The 15919-nt window shown below is 53.3% G+C and overlaps 2 protein-coding genes across 4 annotated transcripts in view; one reads left to right on the top strand and one right to left on the bottom strand.

The window, feature by feature from the left end:
* The window catches only part of IPO13 (importin 13), a 34734-nt gene extending 23916 nt beyond the window's left edge, over window positions 1–10818 (top strand). For 2 of the 3 annotated variants that reach the window (XM_065841794.2, XM_065841797.2), the window contains exons 16-20: window positions 5578–5644; window positions 5813–5871; window positions 9723–9812; window positions 9961–10142; window positions 10251–10818. In XM_065841794.2, the coding sequence (XP_065697866.1) occupies window positions 5578–5644; window positions 5813–5871; window positions 9723–9812; window positions 9961–10142; window positions 10251–10350 (498 nt within the window). In that variant the 3' untranslated portion in view covers window positions 10351–10818. The remainder of the gene's footprint in view (window positions 1–5577; window positions 5645–5812; window positions 5872–9722; window positions 9813–9960; window positions 10143–10250) is intronic. The other variant, XM_065841796.2, reaches the window with a different exon arrangement.
* Window positions 9723–15853, bottom strand: DPH2 (diphthamide biosynthesis 2). Its single transcript, XM_065841798.2, has 6 exons — window positions 15650–15853; window positions 15465–15577; window positions 15132–15352; window positions 14018–14656; window positions 13690–13875; window positions 9723–13593 (listed from the first exon to the last, which is right to left on the bottom strand). The coding sequence occupies exons 1-6, from the start codon at window positions 15788–15790 to the stop codon at window positions 13463–13465; spliced, it is 1431 nt and encodes a 476-aa protein (XP_065697870.2). The 5' UTR covers window positions 15791–15853; the 3' UTR covers window positions 9723–13462.
* Between the last annotated feature and the right edge of the window lie 66 nt (window positions 15854–15919).

Here is a 15919-nt window from a genome sequence, read left to right as displayed (position 1 = left end):
ATTTTTAGCTTTCTGTTGACAACGTTTTTTTTTTCCTTTTAGTTGAATATCGAGTTTCTCCATCTGTTTCCGTGGAAGTTGAAAACAAAACATTCTCCTTTAGTTCTGGGTTTGCACCATCCCCAGGGCAGTGCCCACCTCTGCAGGGCAGCCTCCAGCTGCCACCCCCTTGCCATGCCGAAGCTGCTGCGGGGCACTTGGCGCTGCTGCCACAGTCACCCTCGCGTGACAAACTAGAGCATTAAGTGGATGTTTTCTGACTCATTTACCTGCCCTGTGACGAGTCCTCTGGAGCAGGGATGGGCTGAGCTGGCTGCCGTGCCCCAGGGCTGGTGAGAGGAAGCCCCTGCCCGTGGTAGCAAGCAGCTGCTGGGGTTTGGCTCTGAGAATGTGCTTGTGGTGGTGTGTGGCCCTGCCATAGTGCCACGCTGCCACCCTCTCCAACAGCCTCTGGGGGTGGTGGCAGTTCCTGCAGCCCAGGAGCATTCCTGTGCTGCCGGCTCGGAGCTGTGCGGGGACAGTTTGTGTCGGCACAGCGGGGACTGTGGGCTGGCTGGCGGGTCTGGCACCGGTGTCACCGCTGGCGGTGGGCAGGTAGTGCCAGGGCTGTGCCGCTTGTGTATATATATACACTTGTTGGGGGCAGCGAGAGCCCAGCACGCTCCTCAGCCTGCCATGCCCATGAGGAAGAAGCCCTGATGTCCTTGATGCTCAGTGCCCCGGTTGGAGACGTGTCCCCTGGCACCTACCCAGAGGGTGGGTCAGTGGCGAGGAGGGACCTGGCAGAGTTGCTTTCTGCTTCGTTTTTGTAATGGTGAGACGTCTGACCGTGCGTGCTGGCCCGGTGGCTGTGCAGGAGCACCCAGCCGGGCACTGCCAGAGCTGTGGCCGTCCTGCCCTTGCTGGCAGCCCAGGAAGGGTGCCTGGCATGGCCGGGTGCTGAGCCGTCAGCCCCCTCCCACAGCTGCTCAGCCTACATGCAGGTCTTGTGGGATGGAGCAGGTGAGGGGGCTGCACCTCAACCCCCCGAGCACAGAGTGTTCCTTGTGGGTCTCACCTTGATGCCCAGATCCTGCTGAGACCCATTGATTCTCACAAGACATTGTAGCATTTTCCTCCTTGCTTTTCATCCTGAAAGGCATAACATAATCAAGGTTATCAGAAAGCATTCACAGCTTTTGCCAGCGCTGGTTTTGGAGGCTGTGACCATTTAACAGGGGTTTTGAATATGATGGGAGGATTGGTGAATGGGTCTGTGCTTGAGGTTCCTGGAGGTGTCCTCCCCAGCCATTCAGTGTTGGGGAGACCTCTCCTCAAGCACTGTGTCCAGGTTGGGGCACATTTCTGTAGATACAGACCAGAGAGCACAGAGAAAAGCATCTGGGAACGTGACCACTGTTAGGGAATAAACTGCCTTAGCCTGAGTCTCTGCTACAGGACACCCAGGGAGAAGGAACTTCCCTAGCACCACCTTGTAGACATGGAGAGGAGGAAGGGCTGATAGGTGCCTGAGGAGCTGTATGTCTTGGAGTATGTAAAAGGTAATGTCCCAGTCGTAGGTAGAAACCCCCCCTTTTCTGCTCTCCTTGAGTGGCACAAACAGTAACAGGAGAAAATAATGGAAAAGGATGCAGGTCAGGCAGCAGGAGATCCTTCTAAGAGTGTGGGAAAGCACTGGAAGGTCACTTGGGAAGCTGCTGTCACTTGGAAGGCTTGATAGGACTCGAGAAGCCTGTTGTTCTTGGAGGGCAGGTAGAGGTGATCCTGCTGTGGGCATTAGGTGACCCTGAGAGACTCTTCCAAGGCTATTTTATTGTTTCTTTGGAAAGTGCTGAGTTTCTCTCTGACTTGGCTTCCTTCTCTATGTCTGGACACAGCACATTTGTGCTTTCTTGGAGAGAAAATTGCGACAACCATGCTGTACTTCCATGGGGTGTGCTGTGAGAGCAACCACCACCCATCCCGGCTGCTGGGAGGCTGTTAGATGCTGCCCTCACGGGCAGGATCTGCAGGCAGTGCTGGAGCAGCGTGCAGGCAGTTGGCCCAGTCTCCAGTGTACGGATCTCCAGACAGCCTGCATCCTTCAGAGGCCCTGCTGCAGGAGCAGCTCAGAGGCTCCTGCCTCCATGGCTACTCCATCTTGAATCACTGCAAGACATCTGACTTCATGCTGCCAGCCCACCACCACTCAAGACCTGATGTTTTGCTGGGCTTTTTATTCCAGCAACCCCATGGAGACCAAAGGATCCCATCCGCATCCTCTCTCCTTATGTGTAGGACTTGTTTCAAGGTTTCCTTCTCTTCCTTGGCTGCCTCTCTTCCCAGACTGATGATCTGGTGGGGTGCTTTGAAACCCATCAAGAAATGGCCTTGCCAGCCCTGCTTGCTTCCTTGCTCTCAGGACTTCAAGAGCTGTCTAAAGGCAGAGGTAGGTCCAGCCTGCCCTCTTCCAGAAGACCATACTCTGCAGTGATGCTCTTGAGCATCTGTAGATCCAAGGATTAAAGATGGAGAGAAGTGCGGATCTCTTCAGATCCAGTTTACCTGTTGGGGAGGCTGTGTTTTCATGCCAGCAGGCTCCGCCTGCAAAGCCCTTGACAAAGTAATGCATCTTCCAGAGAAGCAGCAAGTTTGGACCCAAGAATGTGTCAGGGTGGAGACTTGCCCACTTTCCTGATTGTCTGCTCCTGTGGTTGCTCACCCTGCTGGAAATATCATCTTCCCTGTTTCAAATTTGTCTACTAGCAAATATTCTCCTACTTTCTGATAACTCAGAAGCAGCTTCTACCTCCTGAAACCTGCACATCAGCCCCTATCACCAGCTCACAGGGAGCCATCTCTGCGTGGCAGGACTTCAGTAACTTTACAGTATATTTATTTGCGCTCGATTGCAGCCCATGGGGTGGCCCCGTTGGTGCAGCTGATTATCCTGCCACCGTGTTAATTGGCAATCCACTCTTGATGGTGGTCGACTGATCATGAGAGCATGCTGGCTTAAACCAAATGTCTTACAGATGCTGGAGACCCTGGAGATGTTGTTACTACTCAAAGCTAAGTATAAAATAACCACTCTGCAATGGCAGCTGAGGGTTGTACCCAGGTCTGCATCTGCAAACCCAGGCAGGAGTTTCTGGTGCTTGGCAGCTCTTGCGGGCTCCCTGGCTGGCAGGTATCACCAGTGTGCATGCTCCTGGTTGCAGGTAGGCTTCTGGGGCTCTCCAGCCTGTCTCTCCAGTGGCAGTTGCAGGCACATCCGCCCATCCCTCAGAGCTCCATGCCATAGTGGACTTCGGCAGTGCTGCGGTGACCTCCCCTGGCAGAGAGCCCAGGTGCAGGCTGGGCAAGCGGGGCAATGCCAGGCAGAAAACACAGGACTGTCCTTTATGATGGCCCAGCAGAGGACGTGGGGGAAGGATATTTGAAAGCATATAAAGACCTGTCCTCATTCCAGAAGATGTGAGCAGAGCTGTTCTGGCAGGAGACAGGGAGGACAGGCTGGTAGTAAGAGGCTCCAGAGCTGGACCAGAGTTCCTGATCCTGGGAAAGAGCAGCTGGACCTACCCAATGTCACTTGCTAGTGGCATAAGCTCCACAGGGCCCCATCTCACAGGGACAAAAAGCATCTCTGTCTACATTAGGTGTGTGCACGTGTGGCCAGATTGAGCTTGTGCTCTGCACTCCCTTGGTAGAGGTGTCCTACAGGAAGGAGCCCTCCTAATATTGGCACGTTTTCCACCACTGGTGGAGTGAGAAGCAGATGCTGCAGCGAGCCTGCAGGAGATCTTGGGGGGCTCTGCCTGTCACAGGTCTGGGTTGGCTGGGAGGAGCATCCTGCAGGTAGGTGTCAACCTGAGTGTGTTGGAAGACTCTTGTGCCAGCCGAACAATCTTGCAGCGTGCAGAACTCGGGTTAAAACAAGTCCCTCGGACAGGCAGGGCAGAGGAACCTGCAGCTGGGTGGTATCACAGGAGCCAGCTGCCCAGGAGCAGCATCCTACTGGGGGAGAGGCTCGTGGTCACCTCTCTGAAGCCCACACCAGGGCCCCAGTGCGGGTAGTCTCCCATGGCTAAAACCGCAACATCTCTTGCAAGCGTATGTCCAGTATGGGGCCAACTAGATGGTAGCAGCCATGAGTGGATGTGTTTCTAAACCATTGCCCAGCCGCTAGCTTGCCTTCTGATGTTGGTGTTAGCGCATCAGGATGGGGTGCACGTGGTCTGTATATACACACACAGGTAGAATGTGGCCCCTGGTCACCCCTGTGATGGTCTCTGCTTGTGTCTAGCAGGGAAGCAGGTCTCTGCGATTGTGCCACCTCTGCCTGGTACAGCAATGCCTTTGGTGCCCAAACCTGACTCCTCTTGCGTGTGATACAAAGGGTCGGAAAGGAGATGGAAGTAACCATGAAACATCACTTCTTGGCATTTTGGTCTCCAGCATATGTTCTCTGCACTGGGCAGATGGTCATGGGCTCTCCCTGGAGAAAAAGGAGTGGGAAATAAGTCTGTTTTGGTGCAAGTAGAGACCATGGCTGTGGGAACTGGCCATGTGTCGGGGGCGCTACTGGCTGAAAGCTGTCCCTGCTTTCACCGTGGGAGCAGGCTTGGAGGGAGGCAGTGTCCCAGCACACAGCCTGAGGGCTGCCTGCCTTGGGATCCTGCTTTCCGAGCTCCAGGCACAGAGTGGGGCCACTCCAGTGCTGTGGCTGCTGTCCCCTGTGTCGCAGTGTCAGCAGGGCAGAAGGCATGGCCACCATACCTAGTGCCAGCCCACAGCAGTGGGCATGGTGATCAGGGCATGGATGTGGCCACCTTACATAGCAGGGTTCGCTGTGACAGGGCAGAAACCCTTCCTGTGGAGTGAAAAGTACAGGCTGGAACATCTCCACCCAGTAACTGCCAAGTGCTTGCACAGGGGGGGACCAAACCATTGCACAGGTTGCCACGGCTCAGGGTGTTCCCAGCAGCACTGCCTGAACCCTGCAGTGCCTGGTGGGATCGCTGTGTGGCAGAAAACCCCAAAGCTTTTCTGATCTCATACTGGTTACTCAGGAATTGCCAAGCAATGTTGGCATCTCGTTGTCTTCTCTGCCCTGGAGCCCAAGCAGAGCAAGCTGCTGGTCCAGTCTGGGGTTGCTGCTGGAACCAGTTGGTGTGACCTCAGGGACACCAGAATCTTTGAGAGGAGCGAAGCACAGAGGTGGCTGATCTCTGATGGGCTCTACATGGCTGCCCTTGTCCCTGAGCGCTGCCACCTGCTGGCCTGCTCTGGTGAGACAGGAGCCCTCTGTCCTGTCTGTGTGTCCGAAGTGTCTGTGTGTGCACCACCCTGGCATCTGTCCTCAGGTCCTGGGGTCCATGGTCCCCGAGTTTAGCAAACTGCCTGGCTGTTTGAATGACATTTTCCTGGGGGGTGGAAAGTGATGGTTTCCTGCTGTACTGTGTGAGTCTGCCGTTTACTGCGGGTGTGCCAGGTAAGAGCATCCAGGCAGAGCTGTCTGGAGCACCGGGTTCCTCGGAGGCTTCCTGGCTGCCCCTGCAGCGCGGGGTTTATGCTGCCTGTCTGTGTGCCTTGCAGGCTCTGAAAAGGAAGCCGGACCTCTTCCTGTGTAGCAACCTGGATGTCAAAGCAGTGTTTCAGTGTGGTGAGTACCACGGGCATGGGCATGTGCTCCAGATCGCTCTGCGGAGAAGCCAACCTGCTCCTCCTGTGGAGCCGGGCACAGACCAGCCAGGGGCTGGGGACCAGAGGGCTGATTTGGGCTGGTGTGCAATGTTTCTGGCTGTTAACCTGAGCAATTTTCTGCCTGCAGGTGTCCTTTCGCTCAAGTTCCCTGAGGCCCCAACTGTCAAAGCATCCTGTGGCTTTTTTGTGAGTAATACGTGTTGCCTTAAGATGCGGCTAGGTCAGATAACCTCAAGTCGCCACTATAAGTCTAATCATGCTCAATGGCGAGTCTGGCACACAGATTCACAAATAGTATAATATATAATATAGGTTTGGGCACATTAATGTTGAATTCACACAATTCACGAATGGTGCAGGCCACTCGTGATCATTGAATCTTCATGCTGTACAGTTTCACAAATAGTATAATATATGCACTGTACAGATTCACAAATAGCGTAATATATGCTGTAGGTCTGGGCACATTAAATGAGAAATTCTCACGACTAGATGCACAAATAATGAGGTCTATTAGAGCAACAGGTGCAAGTTCTTTTAGATGCTGTTGATAAATACACTGGTAGCAGTCAGTGGGCATCTGAAAAGAGTGTCCCACCACTTGTATTCTCCATCTGCTGTCACTCGTTCCAGAACGTGGTATATTTCTTCTGCATCATGATGGATGGTAATCAAAGTTTTCTGTCCATTTTCTTTGACTTGTTGCAGCAGTTATGTAGATCATTATGCTGTAAGAGTCCCTTTACCATGGCAAGATCTGATGGGGGTAGGCAGCAGATCATTGATCAGCATGCAGTTAGATTGCAGCAGCTGGGAAGTTGTGACAGGAGCTGAGTAACTAAAAATGCATCCTATGGTTTTAGTAAAATTACAAACACAAATATTAGAATGACTACTGGTAGCTACCGTAAGTTGTCTACAAGTAAAAAAATCACAGACAGTTCTCATACATGCACATCCTTTCCCCATATATACAAGTATGGTTTGGGGATTTTCGTGAGGATGTGCCGCAAAATGGCAAAGATTTTGTTCTGTGCCAAGACAAATGTCCTGAGCTTTGTTGGTATTACTTTCACAGATGAATCCTTGTTGTTCTTGCATAATGCATGCATTGACCTCAGTGGTTTGCCATTTATTTCCCTTTTGTTGAGCCTGTACTCTCTGCTCTATTGGATAGAGTGCTGCTCCATTGTGATTCAATCCTAATGTGATGATTTGGTATATGGTATATATGGAAGCTTTGCATATGGTTAGGAGGAATGCTGTGACAGCACTGTTGGAGGAGTCATAGGTGAAATTGACCAAATACTACCAGGACTGGAATTTCTTCTCAGATTCAATTGTGTTATCCCAAATTACCTTCCAAATTTCAGTGGGTAAGGTGCCTTCTTCACCTTCCCTTATGATGGCAGCTGCCACTGATTGTATCCACAATTGAGCTTCGATACAGCTGGGAGCCAAAGAAACATTACTTTGGGCCGCATCAAGTGTGTTTACAATCAACAGATGATCCTTTTCCTGGATTTCTCCCCACTGAGCTTGTGGATCAGATAAAAGCCATTGGTTGGTCCCCAGTGAATGATTCTATTTATTTAGATCACTAGTCCCTGTAGCTATTTTGTTTGCAGGTACCTCAGCATCTATACTGTTTAAGACTCCCAGTCCTGTTCCTAAAATGGTTGTCACATCTCACTTTGGTTGTTTGAGAGAGGTGAGGGTTCATGCACGCAGCCATGCTGAGCATCCTGTGTAAGATGTGTTCAGGAATGGTGAGCAGGTAGGATTGGTCATGGAGATGTCCATTTGCATGGATAATTCCACTTGTTTGAGTGACTGTGATGGACTATGCAGCATTTGCTGTTGACCCATAATTTTTACTACATACAGTCCAGTTTTGGATAATTGTGGGGTCTGCATCTTTTCCTTTGAGTGGAGTTATGGTAGGGGCTACTGTGGTGGAAGACCACAGTGGCTAAGTTTAATTTACCACTACCAGAGAAGAAATGCAGCCTCATACTTCTGGTATAGGCAACATGAGTGTGGGACCATAGCCATCCTGGGCTTCCTTGGGTGCCAGTCAAGAGAAACCAGACTGCTAAGGTAGACAATAACACCACAAATCCAATTTGTTGGTCTGTCATCTCAGTGATGTTGACTAATCCATCTGTCCACATGCTTCAGGATTCCTGTGAATACAGTAAGAAAATATATGTTTGGTTAGGCATATAACCAGCAGGATTATTTAAAAAGATGGTGTGATCCACCAGGTGCTGATCCAGTGTGTTTTCCCTGGACAATCTTTAGCTTCCCATGCATAGGGATTTTTGGGTGGTGTTAGTACCATTGGTACTGTTCCAGTCTGAGGCATTTTCACCAGTACTGGTTGCCTGGTGTAGAATCCCTGTAGGGTATTATCCTGGCATTGGTATGACCCTTTGGGGTTACTGAAGGAACAAATGTGCAGAAGGCTACTCATTTTGGGGCAGCCATCTGTTGTTCAGTTGGTAGGTGGCACTGGACAATCAGGATGCCACCCAGATTGTACATACTTTAATATTACCCTTGGTGATTGGCATGACTTCATTAATGATGTCTTCCAAAAATGAGTATCACTTGTGAGCTGTAGGTTTCTGAGCAAGGTCAGCAGGTGGTGCTGTACCCTCTCAGCCGCGCTTGGAACTGCAGCAGGTGGAGATGCAGTGTTTAATTGCTGATAATCTACTACAAAACCTCACTGCCTAGTCAGTTTTTTTTTTTTATTGGCCAAACTGGTGAATTATAGGGTGAATGAGCTCTTTTAATAATGCCTCTATTTTCTAATTCTGTCACCACCCCATCAATCTCATTGGCCACAGCTGTTTCTTTAGAAATAGTTGACATTTGTGCCTCGGTGTTGATAAGAAAGTCAGCTAAAACTTTTGAGGTCCAGTAAGAATTGCAGTGGTAGGTTTGGAAGTTTTACCAGCAAGGCATTGAGCTGCAAGCCCATGGCGAGTGGAGCAGCTCGCTGCTTCTCCCAGGCGCTGTGACTTTATTGCTGAGATGCTGCTGAGTCACAGACTGAGCTCTGGTGCGGAACATGCAGCATGTCCCATAGAGGCAGGATGGTTTCTGATGGGATGATTCTCTCCAGCTCAGTTCTTTTTTCCTTCTCAGAGAATGGACTAACGATTGGTGGTTATAGTTGTGCATACCTTGTAAAACTTTTTGGGGTACTCCTGACTCTAATGCCTTACATTTAACAGCGGGTGAAATTATTTGTGGTGTATGTTCAGAGAAGGAGTCAGAAGTGTGAATCTAATCTAATGAACACAGTGTTATCAGCAGGTTTTCCACTGGCTGAATTAATCCAGCTCATTTGGCACCCATACTTAATGATGTCTTGTACAAAGTCACCGCAAGTAGAAATGTGTCTTGGTCTCTGTTTTGATCTATACCTCTATCCAGTTTATGGCCATGAGTGCCACAGGCAGCTTGTATGTGGTTTGAGATGCAATCTTGGATGTTCACTACCAACATTTTAAGGCTATCAGGGAGATGATGAATGTAGGTGCTAAACATGCTGGATCAATGGGGCACAGCATTGGAGATTTTGTAAACTCCTCCCATTCATATAGAGCTTGAACAAATGCTGCTTTCTGAACTGATAAATTGGTAAAATCAGCTGTCTTGGTTTCTAGCGGCTCGCATCTCTCCTGGGGTTCAACTCCCCCGGTCCAAAATGCCGCTTTTGCAGTTAAGGAGTAATTGTGATCTCTGGGTAGAGTTGTCCAAAATACTCCTGGACCTCAGTAGCAGGGAAGACAGGCTCAGCCCATCAGCTGGTCCCAGAAGTCTGAAGATATGGATATAGCTTTATTCTCAATAAGTGTATCCTTGGTATTTAGTTTCAATAATTTGCCCTTTCAGTAATTATTCCACATCATGTCATCATGCAGCTTCCCCCCAAGAGCAGGGAGGGCAGGAGTGGGGTTGTGGGTCGAGCAGGGGCACTGCAGCACGGAGCTCATTCGAGTGGGCTGGGTTCTGTGTTGCAGACGGAGCTGCTGCCCCGCTGTGGAGAGATCGCCCCGGTGGGACAGGTCGTGCACGAGAACGGCAAAGTGTTGCTGCAGGCAGTACTGGAGGTAAGAGACAGCGGGACCACGGGCTCCTCACCAGAGCGGGGCAGCTTTGGGCTCTAAAGTAGCATTGCTGTGCAGCCGAGGGCAGAGAGCTCGGCAGCCTGGGTGGGTGCGGGCAGGGGCTCAGCAGGCTCTGTTTGCTCTGTGGCAGGGCATCGGTGGCCAGGCCTCCCGCAGTCTCATGGATCACTTCGCAGAAATCCTCTTTGCCTTGAACAAGCACTGCTTCAGCTACCTGAGCCTCTGGATCAAGGAGGCCATGCAGCAGGATGGCTTCCCCTCAGCCCGCGTCAGCCCCGAGCAGAAGGAGACCTTCAGTCAGCAGATCCTCAGGTTCGCACCCCTCTTCCTGTGCTGGTTGTGCCCCCCGTGCCATGGGAATGACCCTCCTGCACAGCCCAGTGTGTCCCTCCTGCTTCATATTTGTCCCCTCTGTCTTAGCAGAGAGCGTGTGAACAAGCGGCGAGTGAAGGAGATGGTGAAGGAGTTCACGCTGCTGTGCCGAGGGCTGCACGGCACAGAGTACACAGCAGACTACTGAGCACCTGGCCAGGACCGCGGACACTTTGCCCTGACCAGCTCTTACCCGCAAGGAAGCCTCCCCAGCCCCCCCGCCCTGCTGCAGTACGGCTCGTAGAATAACCCTCCACCTAGAATTAACCCACTCGGGACGCTCCTCAGCTAGATTTGGTGGCCGCATCTCGGTGTCAGCATCTTTGTTTCCCCCAGCATGCTCCCCCCTCGCAAGGGACGGGAGTGCCGGCTGCAGGAGGCAGCAGTGCGGGGAGGGAAGCCTGGGCAACGCTGCCCTAGCATGGGCTACCCCATGCCCGGGCTACCAGCCCGTCCCCAGCGCTTCCCCATGGGTGCCTGTGCCCGCAGCGGGGAGGCTGCCCCTGTGCCCGCAGCAGTGGCTGGCTGGGTGGGGGGGCTTGCCCCCTTGCTCATTTGTACGTGTGTGGTTGGGAGGGGGGAGACCCTGCACCTAATTATATTAAGAATATTTCTATGTTGTGGTTGTTGTTATTATGGTGCCCAGACTTTGCCTGCCACTTGTTTCTGGGGAAAAGCTCAGCAGAGGGGGTTGAATCAAAGCCTCTTGCCCGCTGGCTGCAGGGGGGGACAGCAAAAAACAGTGTCCCCAGCTCACCCTGCCTCTCCTGCCCAGCCTGGAGCAGCTCGTGGCACTTAAACAGTCCTGACCCACACAAAAGGGGACAGGTTCCACCCCCACCAAACACAGGGTCTTCCCTGAAGCCGGGGATGTGCGCACCCCACTGGTGAGGGGTTTGCTCACCTGGTGAGCAGGTGAGGGGTTTGCTCACACTCAGAGCCCTCTCCCCTTTGCCTGAGTTCCCCAGCCCAGCCTATGAATGTGGTTTCATTGCTGAGGGAACCAGTTCTGGTTTTAGCTGACACCAGAGTGAGCACCACGATCTGTGTTTTCACTCTGGAATGATAGAATCATTTTGGGTGGAAGAGAGCCCTCAAGATCACAGACTGCAAACATTAACCTAACACTGTCACTAAGGCCTGTCTCTAAGAACCTCATCTACACGTCTTCTAAACACCTCCAGGGATGGTGATTCAACCACTTCCTTGGGCAGCCTGTTCCAATCCCTGGCAACCCTTTCTGTGAAGAAATTTTTCCTATTATCCAATCTAAACCTCTCCTGGTGCAACTTGAGACCATTTCCTCTTGTCCTATCAATTGCTACTAGGGAGAAGAGACTGGCTCTTGAACAGCATAAATGAGAGGAACTGGCTGTGGGGAGGGTTTCTGAGTCCTGTTGTGGCTCAAGAAGTTCAAACACTTCATTCTTCAGCTGCTGGACATAAAAGTCTTGGTACATTCAATTCCCACTTTCTGCTGCTGCCAATAAGCAGGGGGGCTTCTTCCTTAGCCTCTTACCACGTCAGAAATAACAAAGATAAAGCAAGCAAAATAAATAAATGCGTTGTGGCTAGAATAGATAATAATTTCAGCAGCTGAATATTAAAATATCAAAGCTCAAGGAACGAATACATAATTATGGGCCTTTGAAGTTCAATAAAGGTTTGTTTCACCAACATGCAAAGACAGAATGATAATACCACACTGGTGTTTCTGACCCACAGAGCATATATTAGGAGAAGGAAGTCCTTTAAGACAGAAAGCATTTAGACTGTAGCTGACTAATTATCCTACCCCAAAATGATCTGTTCCTGATAGGAGAATGTTGCTCAGCATAATTTCTCTCTATTTTACTCTTGCTATATTTCTGATTTTTTTTTAAGAAGGATTGGCCCAGTAAGAGCAGGTCACATGCAACACTGAAACAAAGGGACTCTATGTGCATAGTTATGCTGGAAATATCCCCAGGTAAAACAGAAGATCTAAATCACCCAATCCAATAAACTGTGACTGAGCTTTATTTGTTTTATCCTCATTTCTGAACCAGAGACACGATTAAAAAGCTTAGCAACAGGTGGTGCAAAACTTTTTACTTTGACTCCACCCTATGGCAGGTAAAGAAAGGTCAGCCTTGAGATATCATGCACAGGACACAAGGTCCTGAAAAACCTCAGGTTCAGACAAATCTGAAGACGTCACTGGTCATTGCAGGCGGGTTGGAACTAGATGACCTTTGAAGGTCCCTTCCAACCCAAAACCATTCTATGACTCTACGCTACAACCTCCTTTCACGTAGTTGTAGACAGCAATAAGATCTCCCTCACCTTCCTTTTCTCCAGGCTAAACAGCCCCAGTTCCCTCAGCCGCTCCTCATCAGACTTGTTCTCCAGACCCTTCACCAGCTTTGTTGCCCTTCTCTGAACTCTCTCCAGCACTTCAATGTCTTTCCTGTAGTGAGGAGCCCAAACCTGAACATAGGATTTGAGGTGCAGCCTCACCAGCACCAAGTACAGGGGAACAATCACTTCCCTAGTCCTGCTGGCCACACCATTTCTGATACAAGCCAGGATCCTGTTGGTCTTTTTGGCCACCTGGGCACACTACTGGCTCATGTTCAGCTGCTCTTGACCAACACCCCCACACCCTTTTCTGTCTGGCAGCTTTCCAGTCACTCATCCCCAAGCCTGTAGCGTTGCACAGGGTTGTCGTGACCCAAGTGCAACACCCAGTACTTGGCCTTGTTTAACCTCATACAATTGGCCTCAGCCCAACAATCCAGCTGGTCCAGATCCCTCTGTATAGCCTTCCTTCCCTCCAGCAAATCAACACTGGTATCACCGCTGTCCGTGCTCCTCAGCTCACATTTTTATTCTAGAATACAACTCACTCACAAGTCCTTTTCAGTTCAGCTTTAGTTATCAGCAGGAGCCCACACGAGCCTTGAGTCCTAGTGCCATCGGCTCATGCAAAGCTGTGACCTTTCCCATTTGGGCCCAAAGCTGGGCAGCCCTCGGAGGCCAGGTGTGGGCTAAGCACCTCTCCTGGTCCTGCTGCTGCCCTGGCCATGAGCCCCAGGCTGCTGCAGGCATCCCTGAGTACACATGCAACTCCCGCTCTCTCTCCGCAGCGCTACTGACCCAAGGCTGCATCTGGTGAGGGATCAGCTGGCAGCAAGTCCAGACCCTTCTGAGACCCACATAGGTCCAAACACCAGTCGCAGGCAATGCCCAGGCTCCCGCACAGCCCTGCTCCTGCTGAATCAGGGTTGCTGGTGTCCCTCATCCTCATAGGCAATGGCAATCCCTCGTCGGCCCTGCACAGCCTTGGAGACAGGTGTCTGCCCCAGCTGCTGCTCCAGACCCCGCCAGCTGCGGGACTCCAGGAAGGAGGCTGTGAGGAGAGAGAAAGGGCATCGTTACTGGGAGCAGGGGGGCAGCACTGCCCCTGCACCAGGGCTCAGCCCCACTGCGAAACCGCATCACAAACCAGCAGGGCTGATCTCCATGAGGGCCCGTGTCTGGTCCCTGCAGGCCAGGGCAGTGCTGGGGGGCAGCTGGGGGGCTGAGGGGTCACAGAGTCGGGTGGCACGCATCTCCCCAGTGATCAGTGAGATGTCAGGAATGGTCTCCGCTGCAGGGACGGACGGTGGGAGCTCAACATGCGCACAGGCACCTGCCAAGAAACAGTAACGTTAGCCTGGTGTTCACATCAATCCTCTGGTCAGCACAGAGCCAGGGCAACCACGACCTCAAGGCAGTGAACAGGGCAGGACATGCCCTGATCAGGTGTTAGGCAGCTGTTTTCCAGCTGTTACCTGGCAACAGGTCTCGGAAGTCAGTGAGGTAGTTCCCTGTCCACTCCCGCGCTGGGTTACAGGCCAGCTCCAGCTCGTAGGGCGTCACCACAGGCCGGTAGAAGTCACTGGAGTCCAGCAGGGAGTTCTGAGCACAGGCCACCAGGACGAAGATGTCCACCTCCAGGAAGTTGGCCAACTTGGCGGGATTCGGCTTCCCCACGGCCAGTGTGTAGCTGCGCTTGCCAGCCCGGTGCAGAAGCTCCCGGAGGTGCTGCAGCACAGCCAGGTAGCCCGCCACACCGAGGGTGCCCACCAGGATGCCCACCACCCGGGCATCTCGGGCCCGCTCCACCAGGTAGAGGCGCCGCATCAGTGCCCTGTTGACATTGAGTGTTTCCCGGCGGCCGCAGCCAGTGGTGGGGTCAAAGGAGCTGAAGGGGCAGCGGTTCCAGGTCAGCATGAAGCAGGTGAGGGCCAGGCCCTCAGCTCCCACGTAGAACATGGCGTAATCCTCCAGTCCTCCAGGCGCCTCCACGGGGAACTGGCGACCAAACTGCCGCACCTCCCCGGGTGGCGTGGGGCCAGGAGGGTCCCCACAAACCACCCTGGAGAAGACAATATTGGGGTACTCAGGGCACAACTGCTGCTCCAGCTCACCTGCAGGGAGAGAAGTGTGACTGAAACAGAATCACAGAATTGACTGGGTTGGAAAAGACCTCAGAGATCATCAAGTCCAACCCTTGGTCCAACTCCAGTCCATTTACTAGATCATGGCACTAATGCCATGTCCAATCTCAGTTTAAAAACCTCCAGGAACGGCGAGTCCAGCACCTCCCTGGGCAGCCATTCCAATGCCTGACCACTCTCTCCGTAAATAATTTCTTTCTAATCTCCAGTCTAAATTTCCCCTGGCAGAGTTGAAGCCCATGCCCCCTTGTCCTATTGCTGACTGCTTGGGAGAACATGCGCACAGACCTGTACTACCAAAGGCGGGACAGCTGATCCGTGGGGAAGAGAGGGCAGAAATCAAGTCTGAGGTGTCTGGGGGGAGCCCACCTGCTGCCTCTCCCCCCGGCAGCTCCGCAGAGCTCAGAGCAGCGGCAGAACCCCCTCCCGGCCCCGGAGCACTCACTCATCGCATGGGCATAGACCACATCGCTCAGCACCACCACACGGCTCTGCCGGTCGGGGTAGAGCTCCCGGAAAGCCTCTGCACAACACCCGACGTCCAGCGGCTCCCGCCCGAAGATGTGCAGTACCGGGAGCTTCCCGCAGGGGCTGAGGCAGGCGCGGCCGTAGTGCAGCACCGCCCCGGCGCCCGCATGCTCGGCGGCCACTTCGTCCACACAGCAGCTGTGGGGCGGGAGGAGCGGGGTCAGCCGGGCTGTGCACCGCGCAGCTCCCCTGCTCCCGGCACCGCTGTCCCAGCCCGGCAGCTCCGACCCCGCCGCGGCCGCGCACCCACCTGCCGTACGTGGTGTCTCCCAGGACGTACACCTCGGCCCCGGTCTCCGCCTCCATCCGCGCCGCCACCGCCGCCGCGTCCGCCAGGAGCTCGTCCGGGAACTGGAGGGCGACCTGCGGGGAGCAGGGCGTGAGGCGCCGGGCACGGGCGGCCCCCAGCCCCGCTCCGCCCCCGGCGCCGCTCACCTTGCGGAACCCGCCGCCTCGCACGAAGGCGGCGGCCCGGCCCATCTCGTAGAAGCCGTCGAGGTCTCCCCGCGGCGCCGCCGCCGGGCGCAGCTCCCGCCGCAGCGCGGCCTCCCCGTCGCTGCTGAAGGCCGTTGCCATGGCGCCGCGGGACCGGGGGTCCGGCCCGCCACGCGGAACACCCGCTTCCGGGCTGGGGCGCGGAGCCGACCAATGAGAACGTGGCACCGCCCTCTCCGTTCCCGGAAATCCCGCCCCTGACGAAGCGGG

This window comes from Patagioenas fasciata, chromosome 6 (assembly GCF_037038585.1).
Source record: "Patagioenas fasciata isolate bPatFas1 chromosome 6, bPatFas1.hap1, whole genome shotgun sequence".
Classification (NCBI taxonomy): Eukaryota; Metazoa; Chordata; class Aves; order Columbiformes; family Columbidae; genus Patagioenas; species Patagioenas fasciata.
This window is presented reverse-complemented; position numbering and strand designations above follow the sequence as displayed.

Coding starts and splice junctions, on each gene's coding strand:
- DPH2 (XM_065841798.2), bottom strand. CDS start 15,790: ATGGCAACGGCCTTCAGCAGCGACGGGGAGGCCGCGCTGCGGCGGGAG. Junction 15,353..15,464: donor GGAGACACCACGTACGGCAG/GTGGGTGCGCGG, acceptor CCCGCCCCACAG/CTGCTGTGTGGACGAAGTGG. Junction 14,657..15,131: donor GGTCTATGCCCATGCGATGA/GTGAGTGCTCCG, acceptor CTCTCCCTGCAG/GTGAGCTGGAGCAGCAGTTG.